Source organism: Melanotaenia boesemani, chromosome 3 (assembly GCF_017639745.1).
Source record: "Melanotaenia boesemani isolate fMelBoe1 chromosome 3, fMelBoe1.pri, whole genome shotgun sequence".
NCBI lineage: Eukaryota > Metazoa > Chordata > Actinopteri > Atheriniformes > Melanotaeniidae > Melanotaenia > Melanotaenia boesemani.
The window spans coordinates 38,952,161-38,971,236 of record NC_055684.1 but is presented as its reverse complement, the minus strand read 5'-3'; the positions used below and the strand labels follow the sequence as shown (position 1 = coordinate 38,971,236).

The following is a 19,076-nucleotide window of genomic DNA, read 5'->3' as shown; positions in this document are numbered from 1 at the left end:
GCATTCAATTTTTAATAAAACTCAAGTGTAATATTCTAATCGAGACTCCTGGAAAATTATTTTCCTCCACAATTTACAACTTTTCAATGTTTATTTTGAAACATACTGTTCACCAACAAGATGATTAACCACAAAAAAACAAGATCCGAACCATGAATGGGGCCCTAAATGTTCTGGTTCAAGGACGGCTTGCATCTCAGCGCTCCTCTTCATCCTCCTCTTCACATGCACACATCAGACCAGGACCAGACCTGGCACAGGACCAGTTATTTAGCTTGTGGTTTACCCATCACTTAATCTGTTTCACAACTTTCAACAAGTCGTTGTTTACATTTTCTGTAAATTTCATCCCAAAAGTTGAATATTGCTAACTTTTTGTGAGAGAATAAGTATTTAAAAAATCTGAAAAAAGCCTTCAGAACGATGTGATCACTTTTTGATTTAAAAAGAAATCTTTAGAATATTATTTTCTCTGTATTTTCCAAAAGCGTCAACATAGTCCTAAAGCTGAACTCTGTTAAATTATATGGTTCAAAGGAACCGTAAAAGGAAATGAAATAAAACAGTTAAACACACAGAAAAACCAAAGCAAAAACCCTGAGAAACCTTCAAATATGCTTTAATTAAAAGACCAGCTGACAATAGTAATTTAACAAATAATATCTGCACAATCACTTAAAGAAAACAACAAAAATACTTTTATATGTTGAAAATGCATAAAGTTTCACATTGTCAAAAGTCACTGAGTTATCCCACAAACATCCCAAAGGAGAGGGGAAGGATGGGAGGAATTTAATTACAACACAATTTAAAGAAAACATCTAAAAGGTTTAAAGACCTCTTAAATAACACTAGTCAGGAACAGAGCTGGGCAGGCAGTCTAAAGAGGTTTCACACACACACTTCTATAAACTAAGACGGCACCATCTTCGGACTACAACACCATGATCATTTGACAACATCGTCCGGGAAATAATATTCTACTCTCACACACTAAGGAAATGGCTAAATATGGACATCTGCCCATCGTAACTCGGTTGTCTTGCCACGTCCCAGACCGGAGAAAAAACAACATGTTTTAATCTCTTTCTCAGGTTCTGTCGTCACGACTGGACAAGGAGTGTTTGAGAAGCCCCGTTAAAGACAAACGCTTCACTTCTTTTTAACAGAACAGCCCGACCGCTCTATTTACAGTGCTTTATGTTTCTTTCTCATTTCACATGGCAGCAGCTCCTGCCGAGTCATCCTATAAAGAGGTAGTGTTTCGTTCTTTTTGTTTGTTTTGTAAGAGCTACTAATTCACCACAAAACTGCCACCACTCAAGCTAATTTTTATTTGGGGATTTTTTCAGTACTGCTGTGTTGACTTGGTTCATTATCTCCATTTCATGCTGGAAAGCACAATAATTTAGAGGGTTAAACATATTAGTAAGTCAGTACAGCATTGAAAGGACAAACATAAAACGGAGATCTCAGACTGCTGCCAAAACCAACAGAACGAGTGCATAAAAATAAAAATGCTACATGTTTGGACGACACTAAGTGCAACAGAAATTGTAATCGTGTAAGTTGCTATAAAAATGTAAAAACTGGCCAGGATGCAAACAGATTTGTTTTTCCTTCCTGAAATAACCCAGCTGCTGGTTGAATGTGGTACACAGCCAGCCTGGCTGATTAACTGAAAAGAAGGGGAACTGTTGTGAGGGGGAATGTCAGGACATTAGAGCAGCCAGCAGCGCTCCTACCACACCGCGGGAGAATCCATCACACTGCCCCAAACAGGCGCGTAGAAAAGTCCAACACCAGCATAACAAAATAAAACGTGAGATTTAATCATACTGCTCCTGGAATGCCTTTGGTGAATCTGCAGATAATCAGTATTTCTGTCCAGAGGTAAATCTGTAAAATGTCATATAAGGAAAAGAAGAGAAAATGGAACGAGGACGCACCCGTTAGATGGTGGTCTTTCTGTTCAAACCCGGTTCTGCGTGGACTTAAAGCCGTTGCAGCGCTCTGCAGTTGGCACACACACTCTCGCTCTTCTTGACCAAAAAATCACATGTTGACGCCCGCTCCAGTATGATCGGGCCCTGATGAAGTAACGCTTCTTTAGGGGGAATTCCATGACACATGACGTACTTCTCCAGACCCAGCAGCAGATTAACCACTTCAGTGACGGAGGTTAGGCGTGTCGGGTAGCTGTCGTACAGCGGGTGGGTGGGCAGCAACGGCTGCTTTTGGACGGTGACCTGGTAGCAGAAACCGGGGTCGATCAGAACCATGGTGTCAGCCATGTTGGACTGCTTCGAACATTGGATGAGCTGCAGCTGTGGTCCCTCCACCACGATGGCGTACCATAGGATTGGTAGTACAGAGGAGCGTAAGGCGTGAAGTAATTTCATGAGCTGGTTTTCTACATCTGCGCCGCTCCCAGACAGGTTTTCAGCCAAACTGAAGATCTGTGTAATCTGAAGACAACATGAGAATGAAAACACACCAGTTACATGCTTACCTGGAAAACCAAGACAACAAATATTCAGTAAGACCCTCACCATGGGAAAATCCTCCTCTTCATCATCGTCGTCATCATCTTCCATTTGTCTGGAACAGTCTCTGGCTATATGTGATCCATCTGGGTCCCACTGGCTTTGCTGGTCCTAAATGAACAAAAAGGAATGAATTAATTCAAATATTGTCTTTAAAGGGGTAGTGCACCCAAAAATGTGTTTATGAGCTGTAAACACAGAATTAATTAGTTGTGATGGAAACCACGTATACTGTTGATAAAGTTAGTTTTTGTTTTTTTGTTTTTTTAAATAAAAAAAAAAAAACAGGATTTGTGGGTAAAAAATGGCTCATCGAGACAGAGAGGTTATCTATGTCGCGAGAAAATTTTTAAAACCCCACAGCCCCTCCCTCCAGATGCAGGTAGGCGGGTCCTCGTCCTGCAGGCATAGAAAACCACGCCCACCAACGCATATGAAGGGATGTGAACTTCTCTGGTGTAGATCTGCTAGTTTCAGACTTCTGTTCTTCTACAGAGTTTCTGATGAAATCTTCCTGCACTGGGACGGATTTGTGTTTCTGAGGGTGTAAAAGTAAAACCGGACTTTATTCTTTACCTGCTGATCCTCATTTGTCGACAGACAGCAGCTCAAATCGTAGCAGCAGCAACTTCCTGCAGCTGCTACAACCTGCCGCGAGTCTCCACAGTTTTCCAGAGCTGCTGGAGCTGCTGACAGGCAGCTAACAGCTAACGGCTAACACTGATACGTTCAGGACCACCTGGTTCATGTGTAGCTGAGGAGATTCTGGAGGGAAAGTCTTCCACCTCAAAGACGCTCTGTGGCGTAGCTGCTTTGTGAATCTCGCTTTGCATCTTGCCAGTGAGCTGAGCTGCTGTCTGTCAATCATTTCTACCTGTGTATCCCACCCCGCCCACTCTCCGCCCCCTGATCACCCCACACCTCCCACCCATACCCTTCCAGTTTTAGGCTTTTTTCAAATTCAGCAGTGGGTGGAGTTACGCAGAAAGTAGGGGGTGGAGCTACACTTTAACATATCAGCCTTTGGCTGTGTCCACATGTCCACCCTACTCCCTAACCCCTCGTTCACTGCATAGGGCTGCACTACATAACACACTACATAGTGACTCATTCTCTCGGCGATCCGGACACGAAGCTGCCTATTTTTCCTCGCCGCAGACCATGTGACTACCAGCCGTCACCATGGCAACCACAACACGCATTAAGATGTCATTCCAAATCCAATCCAAAGTTTTCTATTTCAATTTATTAACATCACTCAAATATTGAATATGATTAATAAAATACTTATAGGTCATTTCGCGCTGCTCGATTTTTTCGCTTTCTTGCGCCATGTTGAGCTTCTGCCCGCAATGCATTGTGGTCTACACTTACCCATCAAGATGCATTGTGGGTAATTTTGAGTGCACTACTTTTTTTCTCTCTGGACATTCGGACACCCCTTCAAAATGGCGTGACCCCTATATAACTTGTTTTTGTTTATCAATTTGCTTGAAATAAAAGTCAATCTATGAAAAAGTTTCCAAATGAACTCATGTGTTTATGTTTATATCTCTATATAAAAGTTAAGATCAACTAATTCGGTCTCACCATTTCCCTTCATAGACAGGTTCAGGTTCATATCTAAATGATGTGTTCTGGAGGATCATATATTGCCATGTGATCACTTCACTGGTAAAAAACCAGTAACCAGGACAGCTTGAAGGAAGCCAGAGAGAGGGGGGATGACATGTCGAGAGCACATACAGCAAACATTTCCATGGGATCAAATTTATTTGCTGCTACATGCTCAAGGTACCAAAGAATTCCAGCTCTGCAGCTCAAATCAGTCCACTGAGAAACATGTCATCCCTGGTTTTCTACAAACATGCTGTTACACTGGCATGTCCACAGCTAAGGATCAATAAATGTCTTCATGGTCTTGGGTCTTTTGGGTCCCCTGGTACAAGCCTTTTAACTGATCTTAAAGTCAGGACTAAAACTTACGTCAAGACCTCGTTCCGCCTCTATGGTTGTCATCCGTGGATCATCCTGCCGGTTTTAAAAGGGCGCTAGAATTACTTCCATCTAACGCTGGAATCGTGTATCATTCTACCGTACAGCACATTCTAGCGTCTCACTTTCTCAATCACGTACTGTAACATCGGTAGCCGGCGTATCCCAAAATACTTCCACAGCACCGATGAAAGCATGTCATCCGATAGTTAGAGAGTTCCCTCTGTTACACACAAAGAACTCACTTCTGACGTTTAACGTTAACTTTATTCACCACCGCCACATTCACAACAACACAGTTTAAATTCTTCTGTTTACTTCACTATACCAGCAACTGGACATCCTTCACAATACCAGTATACATATGTGGCCACCAGGAAACGCAGAAGTATTAACCAGTAACACAGTTACTGTGTTTCAAACTTAACACTCAGGTGAAGAAGTTCCCTCTGCATCATAACTAGTCAGGACGAAAACATCTGGTGGACAGAAGATATGGTTCCTCTGTGTTTAGAAGGCAGAACGGTTCTCACAGGAGGAACGGATCTGGACGGGGAAACCGGCCTCAATCGTAAAACCAGCTCATAAAGTCCTCCCACCGGCTTTCTGTCCCAGTAAAACCAGCTCATAAAGTCCTCCCTCCGGCTTTCTGTCCCAGTAAAACCAGCTCATAAAGTCCTCCCACCGGCTTTCTGTCCCAGTAAAACCAGCTCATAAAGTCCTCCCTCCGGCTTTCTGTCCCAGTAAAACCAGCTCATAAAGTCCTCCCTCCGGCTTTCTGTCCCAGTAAAACCAGCTCATAAAGTCCTCCCACCGGCTTTCTGTCCCAGTAAAACCAGCTCATAAAGTCCTCCCACCGGCTTTCTGTCCCAGTAAAACCAGCTCATAACGTCCTCCCACCGGCTTTCTGTCCCAGTAAAACCAGCTCATAAAGTCCTCCCACCGGCTTTCTGTCCCAGTAAAACCAGCTCATAAAGTCCTCCCACCGGCTTTCTGTCCCAGTAAAACCAGCTCATAAAGTCCTCCCTCCGGCTTTCTGTCCCAGTAAAACCAGCTCATAAAGTCCTCCCACCGGCTTTCTGTCCCAGTAAAAACCAGCTCATAAAGTCCTCCCACCGGCTTTCTGTCCCAGTAAAACCAGCTCATAAAGTCCTCCCACCGGCTTTCTGTCCCTGTAAAACCAGCTCATAAAGTCCTCCCACCGGCTTTCTGTCCCAGTAAAACCAGCTCATAAAGTCCTCCCACCGGCTTTCTGTCCCAGTAAAACCAGCTCATAAAGTCCTCCCACCGGCTTTCCGTCCCAGTAAAACCAGCTCATAAAGTCCTCCCACCGGCTTTCTGTCCCAGTAAAACCAGCTCATAAAGTCCTCCCACCGGCTTTCTGTCCCAGTAAAACCAGCTCATAAAGTCCTCCCACCGGCTTTCTGTCCCAGTAAAACCAGCTCATAAAGTCCTCCCACCGGCTTTCCGTCCCAGTAAAACCAGCTCATAAAGTCCTCCCACCGGCTTTCCGTCCCTGTAAAAACCAGCTCATAAAGTCCTCCCACCGGCTTTCTGTCCCAGTAAAACCAGCTCATAAAGTCCTCCCACCGGCTTTCTGTCCCAGTAAAACCAGCTCATAAAGTCCTCCCACCGGCTTTCTGTCCCAGTAAAACCAGCTCATAAAGTCCTCCCACCAGCTTTTAGTCCAGCTTTACCGTGACTATGAAAGCTGCTAAAACCATGTAAATACACACTTCTGTACCAACAAGGTTGGTGTATTTTACCAGAAACTACTGTTATCCTGCCCATGGTAACCATGGTAACAAGCAACACTGTCTAACAAACATCTTTGCGATGGTGAAACGGCACCTTGGGAGTCGTTTCCCTATCGCCAAGATGCCGTTTCACCATCGCCAAGGTGCAAGGCGCCCTGGCGATGGTGAAACGGCTCCCATGCTGCTGTTGCCTGGTCCTGCATTTATGTGAATAAGAATTGAACAGAATTTCCAGCCTGCCGGGGAAGGAAGCCTTTTGTTTATCTTCTCCTCCTGCGTCTCACTGTGCGCTGGCTCGCAGGGAAAACGCGTAGTTGGTGCTATTTGTCCCTTTCCGACGGCTGTAGTTTTAAGGCGGCAGACCGTCATGGCGCTGCCCTACTGGCTTACCCGTCATATGTATGAACAAATCTAAAATTCTTCGCTTACCAGAATGTGTCAGATCATTAGTGGAGGTCGTAACAAACCACTGATAACACATGTATACATACAGACATGGATTCTTGCCAGTAAACAGAAAATGTTACACAAAGTCCTTTAAACAGAGACTCAAAACCTTTTTATCTTGGCTTATAATTGAACTGTTATTTTACTTTTATAATAATTTTTATTTAATTGTTTATGTACTTATTTACTGTAAACATACCTATTTAAGTAGCCTTTTCCTTTTCTGGTTTTTTATTTTGTTTTATAAACTCTTATATTTTATACTTGTCGCTCTTATTTTAATCTATTTTTACTTTTTTGTCAAATGCAAACACTGCATTGACGCATTTTGTGCTGCTCTTGTACAAAAAAGTGTTTTATAAATAAAATGACTTGATTTAATAAGGTGAATAAAGAACATCCAACTTAAAAAAAAACGCAGAAAAATCTCAACAAGGTCAACTTCTGCACAAAGATGAATAAAACCCTAAAGAAAGCCGGGATATACTTGCTGTCAGCAACGCATCCGTGTACGTATCATGGCTGCCAGCGTTCGCTTGGCGAGTAGGCTGCTCGCGTTGATGCGCAGTAACGTGTGCGCAAGTTGCAATTTTGACTTGAACGCTAGAGACGCTCATGCGAACAAGAGCACGAGATCAGAGGTAAACACGCGGATAGCTTTGAAGACCGTCTCTCGGACCTCGTCCACATCTACCGGCATCTGAATGAATTTTCCTCCCTGTTGCACAGTGAGACACACTCACACCTTAACAGTTTGCAACAATTTGGAAGCGTTTTGTGGGTTGATGCCCCAAAAATACAACGTGACCAGTAGATAGACCTTTTCACTTTTTCTGAGTCTAAGTGCTGTGTACTCCCCCTAGTGGTGACCTTCAGTATTGAGTGTTTTTGCCGCGTCCTGGTTCCGTCGTTTGCAGTAAATATTTACACAAACGTAGCAGAACGCTGACGTGTACGCTTACGTTCACATCAAGTATTTCCAGCCCTTAAGGTACAGATGGCAGTACTGCACACTGGTTAAAGGAAAACATGCTGAGCAGCAGGATCCAGGCCTGGATTCAGACCTCAGAGCTGCAGGCCAAAGAACAGCACGGTAAGATATACAAGGAAATGTACAAAGTGCCAGAATCCTTGAGGGGAGGTGTAAGCAAGAGCCAAGATGGCTCTTCATCAGTCCAAATTTGTGCTGTCATTAGGCATGAGGCAGCAATTGTTTTACACAATCAGCCAGAAAAATCCAACAACCTATAATTAATAACTACCTTTAATCTGTTCAGCATTTAAAGCAAAAGCCTCCTGAATTAAAAATAAAATGAATAAATTATAAAAAAAAAAGGCCAACTATTGCAGATTAATAAATTTGCCACATTTAAGTCTGATGTGGAGTAAATAGGTTGGAAGAATGTAAACTTACTGATTGATTATTGTTGCTGATGTGAGGGACTCGGTCTGGATGTCCATTCCTCATCCCAAAATCCGAGTGATTCAACTGCCAAAGACACATTTTACTGATATTTTGTTTAATTTGGAGATGAGCTTTAGTAATCTAAAAAAACATTCCTATCTAAGGAATGTTTGGTTCTAGTTTATCTACAACATCAAAACACCAGCAAGGAAAAAAGAATAAATCTCCCCTGAATTACGTGAGGTCTGACTCTACAAAAAACACAAGCAGCAAAAGAAGATGGATAGTTTGAGAAAAAGAAAAAGTCACTGGTCACTTACTGGTTGTAAATTACTATCATCGTCTTCGTCAGTAAAGTCCAAGCCACTCTGCCCCCCTTTGATTTTCTTAAAGCCCGGCTTTCGACTGTACGTGTAGTGCGGTCTGGGCCTGCCTGGGAGACCTGGAGTATCTGGCCCAAATTCACTTTGTCCCATCTGGAAGGGCAGCAAATGTCTCTGCCAAATACAAGCAGAGGCACGTTTACATGCAAAACTTTGACATAAACAACACAGAGACCAGTCACTTCAATAAACAGACAGCGTTTACCATCGCCTGCCGCTGACACTGCCGTAAACGACACTTCTGCCTCTTCTTGTTGCTGCCTCCGAACTTGGGTTTGTCTATGCAGAAATCACAGGTGCCGCAGTCTTTCCTGCAGAGACAGGCCTTGCACTCTCCACAGGAACGCCGCTTCCGCTTCTTGTGCCACTAAAAACAAGAAAAAAACGGGACAGAAAGGAAAAAGCAAAATGGCTAAAAAGCTTAGCAGTTAACAGGTTTCTGCATGAGGGTTCAGTCTGCAGGACCCAATGCAGATGTTGGCCACAACACAAGTTTTACAAGAAGGTTGAGATGGTTGGAGAACATTTCTGAGGATACATTAAGTTATCTTCTGTATCGCTCAGTTAGCATCTTGGCGTTTAAAACCCAGAAAACCAGTTTCTCCGGTAGAAACAACCTCTTCAAAACAAAGAGTACACGACACAACCTGGAGAGAGTAATATATGCTTTGATAATGTTCCATCTTGATTACTGTAATGGGCATCCTTATGGGCAAGTGTTTCAGCTGATTTGAGGCTTTCTGGGAGTTTGTTCCAGACATGTGGAGCATAGAAGCTGAATGCAGCTTCTCCATGTCTGGTTTTGACTCTGGGGACTGATAAGAAACTGGATCCAGATGACCTGAGGGTTCTGGTAGGTTCATACTGGGTCAAGAGTCTCTGATGTATTTTGGTCCTAAACCATTCAGAGCTTTATAGACCAGCAGCAGAACTTTAAAGTCTATCCTCTGACGAACAGGCAGCCAGTGTAACTGGACTGATGTGGTCCTAAGACTCTCTTAGTCTTAGTGAGGACTCGAGCACCAGAGTTCTGAATAAGCTGCAGGTGTCTAATTGATTTTTTAGGTAGAACCTGTAAAAACACTGTTACAATAATCAAGCAGACTAAAGATGAACGCATGGACTAGTTTTTCCAGGTCCTGCTGAGACATCAGGTCTTTTACCCTTGATATGTTCTTAAGGTGATGGTAGGCTGACTTTGTAATTCCCTTAATGTGTTTCTCAAAGTTAAGGTCTGAGTCCATCACTACACCCAGATTTCTGGCCTGATTGGTGGTTTTTAGGTGTATAGACTGAAGCTCTGTGGTGACACTTCATCGTTTCTCTTTGGCTCCAAAAACCATCACTTCAGTTTTGTTTTTGTTTAACTGGAGAAAGTTCAGACACATCCAGTCATTAATCTCCTCAATGCATTTCCCAAGAGCCTGTACAGGGCCTCAATCTCCTGGTGACATTGTAATATATATCTGTGTGTCATCTGCATAGCTATGGTAACTAATTTTGTTTTTCTTTATAATCTGTGCCAGTGGGAGCATGTAGATGTTAAACAGAAGAGGCCCCAGGATGGAACCTTGGGGAACTCCACATGTAATTCTTGTCTGTTCAGATGTAAAATTTCCTATTGACACAAAGTATTTTCTATTCTCTAAATAAGATTTAAACCAGAGTATTGCAGTACACAAGCTGAGCTTCCCTTCATTGCTTTTACAGTTCATTTTAAAATGATTTTATTTGTTTTTAAGTCTGTAAAAGGGTCCTGTCCAGCTTTATTTATAAGGTTCAGCCCTATCTGGCCCCCCTGATTTTTACTCTTTGACTTTCAACACTATGTGAGATTTTGACCTATTACTTCCTTTTATGTATGTATTTTATTTCTGTTAGATTATTAGGCTTTATTTAACTGTGTGCAGCACTTTGGTCAGAAATATGAACAAGGAACATGAAAAAGGTGCAGTAAAAATCCTAAGTCAAATCAAAATGGAAATACAGTATACAAGGCAAACGTGTGTGTAGCTTGAAAGTTACATTCTTCAACACTAACCCCCTCTTAGACAAGCTCTCGAGTAATTTCTTTAAGTGGTCTTCAAGAATACTTCTCCAGGCTTCTTGAGGACAAGCAAGTAGCTGTTTGGGAATCAACTTTGTGATGCAAATATAAGATTTTATGTTCTAAAATCTATCTTGTCTATTTTGGCATCGTTGGCATCACGCAGAGAAAACATCTCACGAGAAGCAGAAACTACTAGAACTGGGTTCAGAACTGTCCACCACATTATTAAAAACTGGAAGGATGGTGGGAACCATCGTCTTCCAGGAAGAAATGTGGTCATAAAAACATCCTGAATGATGGGGATTGGTGATCACTTAAAGGTTTGGTGGAACCAGATGGAAGAAAAACAGCAGTAGAACTCAGGACCATGTTTAATAGTGAAAGTTAGAACATTTCAACGTGAACAATGTGAAGGAACTCAAGGGACTGAACAGCTGTTGAGTCAGAAGAAAACCACTAACCAGTGAAGCTAACCGGAGAAAAAGGCTTCAGGTTGCTAGGGAGCATAAAGACTGGACTCTGGAGCCATGGAAGAAGGTCATATGGTCTGATGAGTCCAGATCTACTCCGGTCCAGAGTGGTGGAGCATCAGGGTAAGAAGACAGGAGGATGAAGGGATGCAGCATCATGCCTAGCGCTACTGTACAAGCCTGTGGGGGCAGTCTATGATCTGGAGTTGCTGCAGTTGCTCAGGTTCAGGTTCAGGTCTAGGTTCAGGTCCAGGTTCAGGTCTAGTTTCAGCAACATTATGAGTCCAAGAATGCGGTCAGCTGATACCTGAATATCCTGAATGAGCAGGTTATTCCATCTTCCCTGATGGCACAGTGCCAGGATTCATGGGGCTCAGATTGTGAAAGAGTGGTTCAGGGAACAGGAGACATCATGTTCACACATGGATTGACCACCAGAGTCCAGACCTGAACTCCATGGAGGATCTCTGGGATGTGCTGGAGAAGGCTTTGTGCAGTGGTCAGACTCTCCATCATCAATACAAGATCTTGGAGAAAAATTAATGCAACACTGGATGGAAATACATGTGGTGACGTTGCAGAAGCTTCTAGAGACGATGCCACAGAGAAGCTGCTGGAATCAGAGATAAAGGAGGTCCTACCAGATGTTAGAGTTTGCCTGTTTTTTTTTTTGCGGGGGGCAGTATATAAAAAAAAGAAATCTATCTCAAGATGTTGTCCACTACTGTACATTTGAAAGACAAATATTCCTCAGTGGTGTTAAAGCAATTAGTCTCTTATTCCCACATAAAACTAGCAACTTAAGCAACTGAGATAGCAGTGTTAACATGCACATTGATTTCCACTCACTACTACTGTGGATATATTCATGCACTACTGAAACACAATGAAGAGTAGAGCTGGACAATATAGGGAAAAAAGCACATTGATTTAATAAGTAAGTCAGTAAGTAAATAAGTAAATAAATAAATAAAACCATATTGCTCAATAGATAATTATCGATAATTATGAAGACATTTTAAAAATATATTTTAAGTGCAGCTCTGGCCATTTTATGCTATTGCTGACCTACTTTTAATAAAGAAAAGTGGAAACACTGAATTCATATTCAATTCTTCATTCAACCACCTTTTTAACCACAACTTAAAGATTTTAAAAAAGAAATCAACTTAAGAGAATGAGTGATGTACTAACAAAGAATAAAGTGACCAGAAATCCTATAAATAAATATTTAAAAAGCCTTTTGGGTAAAATAAACAAAAACCAATTAATAAACAGCATAGCTTCTTTTGGTGGGAATGGCACACTACCAGTTTAACGGACGATTTCCAGCGGGAGTCGTGGTTTTGTTCAGCCCATCACGAACGCATCAAGCTCTGCAGTTCAGATCAGGCCAGACAGGAAATCAGACATGGAGCAGTGTAAGCATCTGGTAAATTTCAAAATAAAAGCCCTGTGCAGCGTTGCGATCGCTGAACATCACTAACGGTCAGCGAGTTTAAGTGGTTTTTCTCCATCATGGAGAATCACAAGATTCTCCTGTGATTTTGTGATCAGGTGGCTTCAGCTACGTGGGCTGCGTTTGTCGGCGCTCCGTGTAATAAACGCTCCCAGTGTGAGTTGCCATGGCACAGAAGTCAGAATGAAACTGCGCCGCAGCCGGAACGCAGCGCACACGGCCCCGGTGGAAATAAGCCGTTAGGTAGTCCCTGAAACTGGTGGAGCTAGGCTACCATGTAAACAAACACCAGTCAACAAGAACAAAAACTGTAGGCACCCCCGACCTCTTTTCCTGACAATTTCCACCGCCTCTCCTTGCTGCAACATCTTCTGCAATACACGTGCTCTCTGTTGTGGTTTGAGAGGGGCGGAGCTTGGTGACAGAGCGTGCCTGGGTCTGCGTTTGTGATTGGCTGGGAGGAAGTAATGACTGTAGCACTAAGCTACATCAGTGTTTCTCAGTCCGGGTCCTCAGGACCCAAAGTCCCGCATGTCTTAGAAGTGATCCCACGGCAACACACCTGATTTAGATTAATGAACTTCCTCATCAAATTCTTTGCAGCCTGTTAACAAGCCATTCGTTTCATTCAGGTGTGTTACTGTAGAGTTACTTCTAAAAGATGCAGGGCAGGGGGCCCCGAGGACCAGGACTGAGAGACACTGCGCTACATGATAAGCTATGATGAAAACGGGAAACTTTTTATTGACCCCTTTTTTTTCTTTTGATTGATATATATTGTTATTGAATCACCGTCCAACCCTAATGAAAAGTCTTATCTGCTGTTTTAAGCCTGTTGTAACAAAATCACATCAATTTCAGCATCACGTCCAGCCTCATGTGCACTCTAGACAGATGTAGTCCTCCCTCACACTTCCAGCTGTGAGACCACATCTGTAGAAAGTTTCCTGTTGTGAAGCACATGTGGGAACATCAGCTGCAGAACAAACTGTCTGCACACTGTCCTGATCTCAAGCTTTCATGGGTGAACTCTGCATCAGATTATTAGATTAGATTAGACTTTATTATCTCACAGTGGAGAAATTCACTTGTTCACAAATTAAAACCAACATAAGAAAGGTTGGGAAAAAAAACACTCACATCATCGTCATCGTCAGTGGACATTTCATCCTCGTCGAGGTCCACGTTGACCGAGAAGTTTTCAGTGTCGCTGCTTTTGAGACTTGGGTGCTGTGTGAGGTGAAAAAAAAAACATTTCATTTTCTTTAAATTTTCAAAATTAGCAAAACAAACTTTTTGTCCAGAAAATAAGGTGAAATTACAAGTTTTACCTGCGAATCTGCGACTTCACTCTGTAAAATGTTGACAAGAAGGATTAGATAACTGAAGAAGCGGTTCCAGTAAAACAGTCGGCATAGATGAGAGCACAGGTTTTATTACCTGGAAACTCGAGTTGTCTTCAAATGTCTCAGGAACGTCAACGCAAGGCCGGTGGTGCACGAAGTTTCCACTTCCAGGACTCTGGTGGGATAAAAAGGAAGAGCAACTAGTTAAAAGTAAGAAAAATAAATAATACAAATCTAAATAAGCAGTGTGCAGCCAGCAGCTACCTTGCGAATAGGACATATACATCTGCGTTTCCGACATATGCGCCTCCTTGTCTCGGGACTTTGGAGTCCATGTTTGCAGTTAGCGCACTGCCCACAGTTGATGGTGTTGTGGCATCCCACACACTGACCGCAGGGAATCCACTACATTGGCACAAACAAGAACAGAAAGGCTGTTTATCCAATATCAGCTATAAACCATTTATATTTATGATGCACTGAAACTATTGGTATTTTTTTTTTTATTAAAAAATAAATAAATTACAGAATAGTTACAAAAATAAGTTACTACAGTTTATTCCTGCCTCGCTTTCTAAACATGCTTTACTCTTCCATGCAGTTATCACACTAATAAAAATAAACACAGTATATATGTATGTGTATATATATATATATATATATATATATATATATATATATATATATATATATATATATATATATAAAATATACACGTGATATACACAGACACACACACACATATACATACATATAAAGAAATAGAGCCTAAACAAATACATATATACCTCTTTATGTAGTTGTATACCTATCTACATTTTATACACACATAACTGCATATGCACAAATATACAGCACATACTTACCCATAAACATACACCTACATGTACATGTACATTTCTGTCTACTCATACACAACATACTCACACACACCTATATACACATATTCACAGGTCTGTCACAATAACAAATTTTGCTGTGCAATTAATTTTCTCAGAAATTATTGCGATAAACGATAATATTGCGATGAGTGATAATGTCATTTTGAGACCATTTTTAACTAATATGACAATGCCATAATAATGCAAGTATACCCTTTCAAAGATCAATGAACTTTCATTTCTAAAGAACATTTTACACTGGAGCTGGAAGAAATTTTAAATAAAACAAAAACCATAAATAGAATGGACTCTCAGCCTCATCAACAATGAATGAAAACCAAACAAACACAACCAAACACAATAAGTATGATGGATAATAAAGTCTGTTCTGTGAACAAAATTGTCTTTCAAAAATATTTAAAAAAAATATTAAACATGAGGCTCAGACAGGGAAAACCAGCAAAACTGCCAGTTAGTATCATTGTATAAAAAATAGTAATAAAAAAAGTATTATACACACACACACACATACATATATATATTATATATATATATATATATATATATATATATATATATATATATATATATATATATATATAATATACACACACACACACATATATATATATATACACACACACACACACACACACACACATATATATATGAATATGCGTATGTAAATATGTGTGTATGTATACAGCATAAAATGTCAACATGCTTACATGTGGGGAGCAGTGAACCAATAAATGAGGAAGTACTCGCAGCTTTTATTTCTCCATTCGACTGATTTACATTTTTCAGCATGAGAATCGGAGGTTTAGCACAAGAGCGTGAGAAGCCACTAAAATGCGCGAGTCTCACGGCCGATGCGTGTTGGCAGCCCTGCAAAACAAATGCGGCTACCGGCTCACACAGGTGCTTCACCGCGGTCTGGTGCTGCAACATGCTGCTGTCAAGTGTGACACTAGAGAGATCCCTCCGCAAGAAACCAGAGCATTCAGTTGAATTACTCCATAGTGAAACCTATTGTCATACACAGCCTATGGTAAAGTCACACATATAACTATATTACATATTTAAGTGTATGTAACTGTTTGGACTGTGTACAACTCTGTGACAGTTTAAAAGAAAAATTCACTGAATTATCTTTCAGCTTGCTGAGAGATAATGCTTTACCTTCCTGAAGCGAATCATGGGATGCTCTTTTGTCTTTGACGCTGCTGGGATTTAAAAGAGAGATGCACAGCTGTTATTACTAAAGGTTTCATTTATTTTTTAGATGCAGTTTTTCTGCATGCAGACATACCCCAGCAGCTGGGACAGCAGGGCCGCTTTCTTTGTTTGTCATACCATGTACCTGTAAAGGAAATACCACACTTGGCACAGACCCTGCAGAGAAATATGACGATCCTCAGTCCATATGTATTCATCAACAACTCTACTCTGAGTTAATTAAAGGGTCCTGCTAAATCCAGCTAGTTAGATAGCGATAGACACATAAACTGTGGTAATTATGGACTTACAAAATGCTGTCTTCAGAACCAATTTCTCCGTTTATAGAAGGAAGCGGTAGCGACCGGGATGATGAGGGGAGGGGGAGTTTAATTTTATCCTCTGCAGGTAGATCATCGGTGCGATGGCTTTGTCTCGGGATTCCTGTCGCGCTGTTAAAGGAGGCACTTGTCTGATTTTGATTGACATTTTTGAGCCCGGTGCTCGGTGTGAGTCTGTGGTAGGAGTCAGGAGTGTCTGCCCCCTCTCCTCTCTCCATGAAACTGGACTCTGAGGAGGAACGTTCCCGCACTTTTCTCTAAAGGATTAAAAAGTGACAGTATAACTGACTGCAAGACAAGCGCCAACAAGTTCATTTGCTTTCAGGGAAAGAAACGACCATACCTTCCCTCTTCCTCTAACTCGTATGGGCAGCGCTTCCCCTTCGTAGAACTTGCCCGTCTTATATTCAAAATGTGACACATCAAGATGTCCTTGGAGGACTGTGGCCAGCTCTACTCTGCTTCTAACTCGATCACCCCGCGGACTGTGAAGGAGAAGAACAATTATAACCATTAAAACAAACTAAGTAACTGCTTACATCACTGTTCATTACACTTTTTTTTTGATAAATCAATTCTTTAGTCCACATAAATGTGAAAAAACAGCAACTCAACTCCCCACATTTCCCTGCCTGATCTAACCAGCGGATCTTTCTCATACACTGATGATTTTAAAACAATTATTACAATTTTTGACAGAAATTTGATCATTTCAAGACTTTCTCTCAACAGTAAAAATGTAAATTCCATGCAGACATTTCCATCCACCTGAATTGTAAAGAAATGCAGAATTTACCTCAGATAATACACGTCCTTCTGACCAATGCTTGATCCTGAACGTCGTACAACCTCTTTGCGTTTCCAACCCTCTCCAAGTGCCGGCCAGTCGACCCAACCCTCATCAGGATGCGATCGCTTACGGCGAGGCATATGAAGCCTAAAATTAAAAGATGAGAGAAAACCAACAATCTTTCTGGCTTTTCAATATATAAAAGATAAAATTTGGTCATCGAAGGACTGATGTATAAATTGTTACTGATTTGTTGAACCACTGTGCTGAGGAAAGAAGCCTGTATCACAGGGTATTGCAGCATTATTTCATGACCACAGATGGAAGACAGACATTATTCCACCTACTGATAGAGCTTTTTTGAGGCCTTCTCACTGCCTGCAACACTCTCACTTCTCTCGCTTTCTCCTGCGAGGCTTTCCTCCTCTGGATCTTCATTATCATAATCATCATCTTCAAGTGGTTCAAACCAGTCCATTGGAGGCTCACCGCCAGCAGCCTTAGGTTCATCCTCTTCTTTGGCCTTTGTGGAATTGTTTTCCACGGGTTTTGAGGCTGGACCTCTGTTTTGGTCTTGGTCCGGGCCTGGGACGGGGTTGTCCTTTATGTCAGCTGAAGGAGCTCCTGCTTCTTCAGAAGTCTTTTTTGTATTTTGTCCCTCATTTTCCTCCACAGGCTCGCTGCCAGGGAGTTGACTCTCAGCTGCGTTCTCGTTCATTTGTGCAGAAGCTTATGCTACAACTAGTCCAAGGTGTTTTCCTGCAGACATAATATATATTTTACGGTCTGGCTTGCATTCCATTCAGACTGGTTTTCTTTCACGTCGCCTGTCGGTTCAACAACTTGACCTCTTCGTTTGAGGTGGGCGGCGATGGGGCGGTTGGACCGTCCGGATGGTGTCAGCTGTTCAGTTTCTGAAATAAGAGAGGATGTTACTTAAAAACAGAGATTATGTATACAGTATCCCTATTACAGTATATCCTGTCTGTTTAAACTGCGTTTGAAATGTTCAACTAATTGATCAACGTTTAATTAGCTAGCACAGGAATGTAGCTGTTGTTAGCCAGCGAACACAACTAAGCTATACCGGTTATCCTCAGTTACAGAAATATGTTACTGTTAAAAAAACGCTTTTTTTTTTTTAATTATAAATGTCAATTTGTGTCCCGCATTTTACAGATATGCTATACAATGCCACGACGTGTCAGATAGAGAAATATTGACTTAAATCAGGGATGACATTAGCCACCGTTAGCTTTGGTACCCTTTCGTGATAGACTCCTTTGCTACAGGTATTCCCGAATTAGGAGCTTTTGCCGTTTTTCCATAGCAAACATTTATGCCAAAAGAACACGCACCTTTTCTTTATTATTTCCCAGAATCGCGGTATTCAAATCACTACAAGAAGCTGCTTTTCACTTTACTGGGTAAAGCTAAGCTAGCTACCATGCATCTAAAGCCACCAACGGAAACCTGAACGGCCGAACAACCAAAGGCTGCACACCAGATATAAATCCGCCATGTCCACGTCTCTTCGTCTGGAGACAGCGCGCTAGGGACATAGAAAAGCCGGAACATGAATATTATTTTTCTTTAATAAATCACTATTTGGACGTTGACATTTAAACGCTTGTTTATTGAAACTATACTAACTTAAATACTCGACCTCAGTGTTTTAGAAATTATTTAAAGGTTGAAACGAGCATTTAATCAATCCACCATCGAATGACTTTTATTTCAAGAATTAATTTAAAAGAGGATAAAAAAGAAAAGTAGACTGACCACAAAAATAATTACGTTTGTTCAGAGTGGCATCGGGTTTTCTCGCGCAGCTGATACGAAGACGGAAGAAAGTGACCTGAACTATCTCGTCAGCGTCTTCTTTGGTCGTACTATTTACCTTTTCCTTTAATTGTGCTGCGTTCACGGAACCCTCCTTCTACCGTCAATTGTCCAAAGTGAGAGACGAACTGATGTTTGTCAGTTAC

At 41.6% G+C, this 19,076-nt stretch overlaps 1 protein-coding gene across 4 annotated transcripts; it reads right to left on the bottom strand.

Moving 5' to 3' along the window:
• Positions 1-603: 603 nt before the first annotated feature.
• Positions 604-18,949, bottom strand: LOC121636198. 4 transcript variants are annotated; one of them, XM_041979468.1, is made up of 17 exons: positions 18,871-18,949; positions 17,720-18,002; positions 17,436-17,689; positions 17,095-17,235; positions 16,642-16,783; positions 16,269-16,555; positions 16,052-16,134; positions 15,922-15,965; positions 14,123-14,263; positions 13,953-14,033; positions 13,844-13,864; positions 13,653-13,742; positions 8,739-8,900; positions 8,471-8,647; positions 8,160-8,234; positions 2,553-2,657; positions 604-2,468 (listed from the first exon to the last, which is right to left on the bottom strand). In XM_041979468.1, the coding sequence occupies exons 2-17, from the start codon at positions 17,804-17,806 to the stop codon at positions 1,995-1,997; spliced, it is 2,364 nt and encodes a 787-aa protein (XP_041835402.1). In that variant the 5' UTR covers positions 17,807-18,002; positions 18,871-18,949; the 3' UTR covers positions 604-1,994. The 4 variants fall into 4 exon arrangements, with proteins under 4 accessions (XP_041835402.1, XP_041835403.1, XP_041835404.1 ...); XM_041979469.1 differs by having other exon boundaries at positions 18,886-18,906; XM_041979470.1 differs by lacking the exon at positions 18,871-18,949 and adding an exon at positions 18,447-18,635 and having other exon boundaries at positions 15,922-15,962.
• Positions 18,950-19,076: the final 127 nt, after the last annotated feature.